The following is an 8,571-nucleotide window of genomic DNA, read 5'->3' on the forward strand; positions in this document are numbered from 1 at the left end:
GAGCTCCCTGGCAAGTCCTCTCATGAGCCGTGTGTGCCAGAGCAGTGCAAGGATTCCTGGAGGATGAGCTCCCAACCACCACTGCCCTCGCCCACATCCCTCTGCCTGACAAACAGACTTCACTCGGGCTCCTCTTGCAAGGTACAAGACTGACAAGAGACACTGGTAATCTATTTTTTTTTTAACCTTACCAGAAAAAGGGCACTAGTCTGGGTGCTCAGCAGAACAAGTAATGCAAGGACAACACCTACACTGGAAAATAAGCCCAGTCTTCCAATTCCCAGTGCAAACCTCTGATCATCTGGCACCAAGGCAAGTGACCCACTTCCAGACCAAGCCTCAGAACTCAGAGGGCCACTGTTACCCCTGGTCTTCAGCATCTGACCTCATTTTCCACCAGCAACCTCACCCAAGTTGAAGCCCTCAGCAGAGGCATTTTACAGCACTCTCCTATTTCATATCAGCCACGCCAGCACATGCTGCCAAGAAAGGGATGGTAACAACATGCCTTAAACATGAGAGGCACGAGGTCACCAGCTCCTCAGCCTGACCCAGGCACAGCTCCCACAGGGGAAGCCAAAACACTGGAAAATTTAGCAACAGGAAAGCAAAACAGATGCAGTGTCGTTCTGCTGCATTCCAAACCCATGACAGCCAAGCCAACTGCTGCCTCCTGCAGCACTCACGTCGCTGGGGCTGAGGTTCCCAAGCCCGTTGTCCTGCTCGGAGTCCCGGCCGGACTCGTGGCCCGGGGCGGGGCGGGGGTGGGAGGGATGGATCCAGATCTCCAGCCGCGTGGCATCGTCCCCAGCCTGGCGCAGCGGGGGCTTCTTGCTCCTCCCTCGGCGGCTGGGGCTCAGCTCCAGCACCTGGTGTTTCCTCTGCTCCATCTGCTCAGCCTGGGCGGACAGGACAGATTTGGATCACCCACGGAAAAAAGGTCAGGGAAAGCTGTTTCACTTTCGCAGAAATATTGACCCTTCTCCCTGCTTCAGAAGCACAATAACTCATGAACAGGCCCAGAGTTTGGTTTCTGACACTACAGGACAATGCAGGGGAGAGGTTTTCAACTCCAGCTGCCCCGGGAAAAGCCAGGCTGCACCCAGTCCAGGAGTGTGTGACAGCCAGCGTGCTGTACCTTTGATTGGGGTGACCCCCAGGGCACAAAGGGCTCACAGCCTTTCTTGCCCAGCCCCAGCAGTGTGGGGCACCTCTGGGATAAAGCAGGGATCATGCTGCAAACCACAGCAACCTCCAGCCCTTGCTGAGCTTGGCTGTTTTGCAGTTTGTGACCCAAACCCAAGAGATTCAGCTGCCCAACAGCCCCAAGAGCAGTCTGAGGGGAGGCAGAAAGGACACCTCCCCTCTCTCATCTGACTCCCAGCGTGGAGTTTATTCCAAGTAGGTAAGTGGTGACTCCAAAAGCCACCATCACCCTCCTCTCTGGATCACAGCTCTCCAGCACAGGACAGTCAGGACAGGCAGCTGCAGCACCCCAGAGCCCAGCTCCAAAACTCACCTTGCGTTTGGTCTCCTCAAAGAGGCTCATGAGGCTCTCCTTGGCTGTGAGGATGGGGTTGCTGGCAGCCAGGCTGCGCATGTAATAGTAGACAGCATCCAGCTTTCTCCTCTGCAAAAAACACAACCAGACTCACGAGCTGCCACTCACTCTGGGGCATCCAGGGCCAAGCTTCCACATACTTTGTCTTCCCTATGCCTCAATACTGCCTAGAACCAACAGGCATGCTGACCAACACTACAACAAGTAGGACATTGAATTCTCCATCCACGTTCACAGGGTCTACAGAAGCCATCAACCCAGAGGCTCACACAAAACAGTCTCTCATGAGACATCACAGTAAAGGGCAAAAGTACAAACAGTGAATTCCTGACCATGCAGGAAATCACTCCTTTCAACATTACTATGAATACAGAACTAACTCCACACAAGTTTTACAAAATAAAACCTCATTTTTTAACAAAAAAAGAGGCCCAGCAGACTGGAGGGTTTGCCAGACTCCTGCCAGTGGTGGGGCAGGGTGTCCTCTTATTGCAGCCTGCTGCTGGGCTAATCCCCTCACATTCAAGCAGCTTCTCAGCAGCTTTTCTCCCACAGCCTGGCCACTGTGAGAAGGCACTCCCCAAGTCTTTATGCTACCAAGACACACAGTCATTTAGGGCTTTGCTCACATTTTGCTGCTGGCCTTTAAAACCACCACAAAGGGTGGGACACTTTGCTGCTGCTGCGAGTCAGAAAGGTCATTCCCAGCTATGAAGGAAGCATCCAGCTGAAATCTGCAGTTCTACTTTCAGCCAGCATCTTTCAGCATGGTGAGTGGGCAGAAGCCTACTGACCAGTGTCCCAGCCTGATGCCTCCAAAATCTGCTGTCACATCTTCCTTGAATTAAGTTTTCCTGCATGGCTTCATCAAAACTGAAACCTAAGAAAGGCACGTGTGGATGCTGCTCAGACCAGTGCCCACTGGTGCAGTGAAGACATGGCAAACAGAAACTGCATCCTCGTGACAGCATGGCCTTGAGAACAAAAACCTCATGCAAAATTTTAAAAGCAACCCACTTTTAAAGCATCTGCACTCTCAACAGCCCACAGAACAGTGCCCAAAATGCTGACAGCCTGAGGAAGCAGTGTGTATCTAACAAAGCTGCCTGAAGCCACAGCAGCTGGAATCCACACAGCACATTATGCCATCAGCTTTTTGATTTTAAAAAACAACATCTGTGAGCATTGCCCTAAACAATGCCTTTCTCCACCAGATGAATCTCAGAGGCTCTCCCCACACCCCTGCATGAGCAGCATCTTACCGTGTAGATGGCCAGCAGTGCCAGCTGGTTGTAGGGGCGGCCGTTTTTGGGAGCTATTTGCTGAGCCTTCAGGTACCAGCTGAGGAAGGGAAGAACCAGAGACAAAGGTTTACTGAAAGGACATCAGGTTTCCTTCCTTGCAGTTCAGGGCACAGGGCTGGCTGCCCTGCAGGGAACTGGCCCTTTGCACAAGTGCCCTCTGCCTGCAAGAGCGTGCCCAGGCAGCGAGCCTGCGCCCAGCCTGGAGAGGAGCAGGGGACAAGAGAGAGAGGGGCAGGTACAGCTGCAGAAGGAAATGTTCTTGGCTCAGCCTGATGATGAGCATTTAGCCAGACTCAGCAGGCACTGTCCCCTGAGCAGCCTCAGGCACAAAGAACAGGCTCTTCAGGGAACATTTTCATCCTGGAGAAGAGAAGGCTCCATGGAGACCTTCTTGTGGCTTTTCAGCACTTCAAGGGGCCTGTCAGAAGCTGGGGACAGGCTCCTTAACAGGCCCTGTTGTGACAGGACATGTGGTGATGGTTTCAAACTAACAGAGGAGAGATTTAAACTGGATAGAAGGAAAAAAATTTTTACACTAAGGGTGGTGAGCCCCTAGCCCAGGTTGCCCAGAGGTGGTCAATGCCCCATCCCTGGAACCATCCCAGGTGAGGTTGGCCGGGGCTCTGAGCAACCTGCTCTAGTTGGGGATGTCCCTGCTCACTGCAGGGGGGTTGGACTGGGTGGCCTTTAAAGGTTCCTCCCAACCCAAACCCTATGATTTATTAATATCTCTCAGTCCCCTTTTTACTTTCATGGTAGCTGAGACCAACCCTCCATGTTTCTTAGCTTGCTCCCCATATTTTCAAGATACTTAATCATCCCAAGAGGCATCTGTTCAGCAGCAGTCCACTCATCCCATTCTGCTCTCTACTTTCTCTCAATTGTTTTATCCACTCTCCCACTTACATTATGCCACATGGGTCCATCAACACTCTTCAGACATGTCAGGAACCCACAGTGCTTCCCCAGCCTCCCTGAGACATAAGCATACTCCACAATGTTCAGAAACCCCAAAAATCTGCAGCTTTCCCTGCCCTGTTCTCCAAACCTCCACAGATTTCACAGCTCCCTCCCTCCTTCCCCTTCCAGTCTTTGCTCCAGAAAAAAAGATTAGAACAAGAATGACAAGGAAGGAACAAATGCCAGTAACTCCTGATGCAGTCAGAAGATACAGACACATATGGGAACCTCTCCTAGCTGAAAAGCTACCAGAAAATACAACAGCTATTCTGCCAGCCTCAACAGCATAAACCCCCCCTGCTGCAGGACCAGCCCAGCACAACTTCCACACTAGCTGGCTGGAGGTTGACTGGGTCTGCTGGCTTGCTCTCTGGAACAACAAAACAGTCCAGGCTACATCTTCCAGCTTCACAGGACTGCAATATAACAGAGGTGTGGAAAGAATTCTCTGGCTAGAAGCAAGTTGAAGCATGAAACGAGGAACCTCCCTGGTCGACAGAGGAAGAGCTGCGCTCGGTGCTGCAGTGGGGAACACAAGACCTGTGTGCCTTCAGGAGGGGAGTACAATACCTGTGTGCCCTCACGAGGGGAGAACATTACCTGTGTGCCCTCCCGAGGGGGAACATTACCTGCGAGCCTTCCCGTAGTTGGCGGTGTCGTTCGCCTGCTCTCTGTACCGGCAGATGTCCCCCTGACAGATCATGCACCTCTGAGCGCTGATCAGCGCGTACTTCACCTGGAAGGAAGCATTCGGTCCATCACGTGGGACCTGAACAGCCCCAGCTCACCTCCAGCTCACCTGCAGGCCCCGGGGCTTGCAGGGAGCTCAGAGGAGGTCGCTGACATGCTGATGGTCTCACGCAAGGGCAGCAGAGTGAAGTGAGGCGGCTCCGTGGCACTGGTGCAGCATTTGTAGGGGCACGCCAACCCCCTAAACACCTCCTCTCTTACAACAACGTGCCATCTGTCTCCAGAAGAGAGCTGTTCAGTCCATGACCAATCTGAGGACAGCTGTTAGGCAAACATCTCTCTGGGAACAGAGCTGGACTAAACTATCCTTCCCCAGCTGTCCGTCACACCTGCACCCACAGCCCAGGGCAACACACTCAATTGTCAGGAAGGCAGCACAACTTTTAGCTTCCCTTGTTCATTATTCTGGATTCCACTAGCAGAAATGAGAGATGCTCAGTATCTAGAGACAAAGGCATGGTACCACCCCTAGACACTTCTTGTATTAGTCCTGGTTCCACAACTGGTACAAAAAGAAGTTATTCTTCGCAAAGGAAGCTAAGAAGCATTAAGGCACCAAAGTTGGTTCAACAATCTCTCTAGCAGCTGAGAAAGGTTCCCTGCAAACAAACCAACAGCTGCCTACCTCTTGGCAAGTGCAGCACAGAGAGTTCAGCAGATTAACAGGATAAGAAGTCTCCAGGAGGAAGCCAACCTACCATTTTCCTCAGGGGCTTACTGCGGATGGCCATCCCGTCCATGTAGTCCTCCAGCTTGAACTGGTATGACACCTGCAGCTTTTGGAGCAGGCCATCAAAAAAAGAACTGCCCTGCAAAACACACATATGCTAAACTGTTACAATCTTTCTGAAGACGATCACAAAATCACCACATCATCCCTGCCACATGTAAGAAAGAAGGTCTCTTTTCCCTGAGGTTTGGGCTCTTTCTCTTCAGAAAACAACAAGGAGGTCAAGGGTTCTCCAGCCTCTGAAGTCTTCAGGATGGAGCTAGACAAAACTAAGGCTGACCCAATCTAGTGTTTGAAGAGTCCTGCTTTGAGCAAGAGGATGGACTAAAGCCCTCCAGCAATCCCTTCCTACCAACCTAATTCTATGAAACACATCCTCTCAGATCTGCTAGCCTGCCTTCCACAAGGAGTAATTGGAGCTGCACACATAACAGAATGACTTCTAAGCAAATTTAGTAAGGATAGAATCATAGCATCACAAAATTGTTCTGGTTGGAAGAGACTTTTAAGATCACTGAGTCCAACCATTAACACAGTACTGCTGGATCCTCACTAACCCACGTCCCTCACACCACATCTCCATGGCTTGGAAACCCCTCCAGGGATGGGGACTCCACCACTGCCCTGGCCAGCCTGGGCCAGGCCTGGACAACCCTTTTGGGTGGGCAGAAGACATTTTTCCTGATTTCCTATGGCACCAGCACCTCTAGAAATGCTTCTGTTTATTTTCACTTCATGGCGTCCAGTTAATTTTAGCTTAAATCAATATCTAATTCACATAAAACACACCAAGTCTGGTTGAAATGATAACAAATGTCCACCTGGACCTACACCTGCCACACTAAACCGTACTGTGTCTGAGCATTCTCCTTGCACAAGGATGTCTCAACAGGATCGAGAAGGCTAGCTGCCCAGTTACACCATCCCATTCTAAACACCAGCAAGTCCCACCCAAAGGCTGAGTGGAGTCTGGGGGTTCTTCTCTCTCGTTACCTCATCCAGCAGCTGGAGCAGCTTGTTGCGGATCTCATGGGCGTTCTCCCCCTGGGGGTCCTTGAGGAGCTGCCGGAACTTCTCGATCACCTGGTAGAAGGCGTTCTTCCACAGCAGCTGGTCCACGTTCTGGGCATCGGCGAACTCGATGTCCAGCAGGAGGCACCTCTCGTACAGCTGCAGCATCTCCACCCTACAGGGGGACACAGCCTGGGGTCAGTGCAAGAGGAACGGCCCAGCCCGGGCCTGAGCCACCCACTGCTCCTCACCCAGCAGGCCCAGGCTGCCAGCGGCCGCTTCCACACGCGTCCCACGGGGAGATGGGAGCTGCTGCAGGCACACACCCTCCCTGCTCCAAGAGGGCCAATCTGAAAGGACCATCTTGCTTCTACACCTGTATCAGAACGGATCAGGGCCTGGCAAAGAGCAAAGAGCTCTGCTACAGTTCTGCGCCCGGGGACAGCGAGGTGCAAGTGCCTCCTGAGACTAACAGGGAGAGAGAGCGTGCACGGCCAGGCTCTGCTCCTTTGGAGCACAAAGCCTGCCTGCTGTGGGCCAGAAACAAACACACGAAGAACCAGAGGATGAGAGAGATCTCGCCATCAGAATGATCCCCACCTCCCTTCCATCCAACCAAAATATGCAACAGAAGCAGACTCCACTTCCCCAAAAATGAGTGAGAGTTGGGAACATCACAGCTGAGGGAAATAGTGCTTCAGTCCCACAAATCACATTCCTACAGCCTTGCCCAGGTGCTGGAGCAGAATTCCTCTCCTGAATTTAACTGAATAGTTGCAGGCTACAACCTGACAGACTAAGAGAAGGATGCTGGTGGGCTCCTGTGCAAAGCAGAGTGTGGTTCTGCTGCCCTACCCCACATAGTCCCCAAACCCTGCACAAAGATGCCTGGACACGCCAACACCAACCTAGGGAATTAAGAAGTTGGTGCAAATGGCCACGGATACACAGTGGGCATCCAAGAGCCCCCAGACAGCTCTGCAGACAGGCTGGGAGCTCTCACACACAGGCAGGAGACACATGGAGATGGAGGGACGCTGCTGATGGGGATGTCCCAGGGCAGGGTGGGCTCCACACAGCCACAGCAGCACTGCACAGTCTGTCCTCTCCCTCCAGACAACAGCCCTGGGCGACTGTGACACCTTGAGGAAGACACACAACCTCCAGTGCTGATTCAAGCACAGACATATCCCACCTCGTGGTCTATAGCACAAGTCCCCAGAACACACAAGCCCTGAAATGAGCTCACCTGCTGGATTTGCTGCCAGTCAGCTTGGAAAATAAGTCTCCAGAGAAGCCCCGGAGCCACACAGATCACAAGTAAACGTGAAAGATGCCAAGTAGAAACTTGCTACAGCCACATTAGCTACCCTGCAGAGCACTGGTATCACTTCCCTCTCGCCAGCTGGTGTCACCAGGCTACTGCCACGAGTCTCGACACTGAGTGCTGTCAAAAGCAAAGCTCCCCAGTGGTCAGAAGGTCCTGGCATCATCAAACAGAGTCGTGAGCCCACAGGATGCTTTACAAGCACAAGCTGATGGTCACCACCCCTGAAACCCACAGTGCAAACCAGACAGTAGATAACTGCAGGCAGGTGAGAAAGCAGAAGTCTGCCAGTAAGTACCAAAAGCACATGAGAGCCCTGGAACCATGAGAGATCAGCTCCACTGAGAGCAAGAAGAACCCCAGAGCTGCTGTGGGTGCTTGTCCTGCTCCTCTGTGTCCCTGTGACACAGGCAAGGCATTCCTAGACCAAGAAGCCATGGCGTAGCTCCCAGCTCAGACAAACCATATCTTCACCCACAGTTTCCTTCCCATGCCACCACACCGTGGGCACATGACAGACCCAGCACACCAGCAGCTAGTGAGCCACCACCCCATCTCCCAGCCTCTGAGACACTGACACCTCCAGCACACCAGGAGACACAACTCCCTGGAAGTTCACCGTGGAAACAGCCAGGTCACACACCCCCTGCTCCCACCACAGCCACGAACCTCAGCTGGGCCATCTTCTCCAGCCCCTCCGGGCTGATGCGGTCTCTGGAAAGCAGGTTGCTGAGCTGCTGCTCCTGGTTCCCAGCCTCACGGAGGAGCTTGCCGAGCTCCTGCTGCTGCATGTTCCGCATCTGCTGCTCCATCTCGGGACTCAGAGGAGCCGGGGGGAGCGGGCCACACAGGTACTGCCCAGGGTACCCAGGATAATAGGCTCCTGGGTACACCCCATTGCTTGGACCCATAGGATACTGCAGGGAGT

At 52.9% G+C, this 8,571-nt stretch overlaps 1 protein-coding gene across 1 annotated transcript; it reads right to left on the minus strand.

Moving 5' to 3' along the window:
- Positions 1–686: 686 nt before the first annotated feature.
- On the minus strand, positions 687–8,455 carry LOC103775320 (telomerase-binding protein EST1A-like; the record flags this gene model as incomplete). The annotated part of the gene is made up of 7 exons (XM_008942765.1): positions 8,313–8,455; positions 6,299–6,491; positions 5,274–5,384; positions 4,455–4,561; positions 2,824–2,902; positions 1,520–1,630; positions 687–899 (listed from the first exon to the last, which is right to left on the minus strand). Coding segments are annotated over exons 1-7 (957 nt in total), but the record flags the coding sequence as incomplete, so codon positions are not given.
- Between the last annotated feature and the right edge of the window lie 116 nt (positions 8,456–8,571).

Source organism: Merops nubicus, unplaced genomic scaffold, assembly GCF_000691845.1.
Source record: "Merops nubicus isolate BGI_N331 unplaced genomic scaffold, ASM69184v1 scaffold33316, whole genome shotgun sequence".
Lineage (NCBI taxonomy): Eukaryota > Metazoa > Chordata > Aves > Coraciiformes > Meropidae > Merops > Merops nubicus.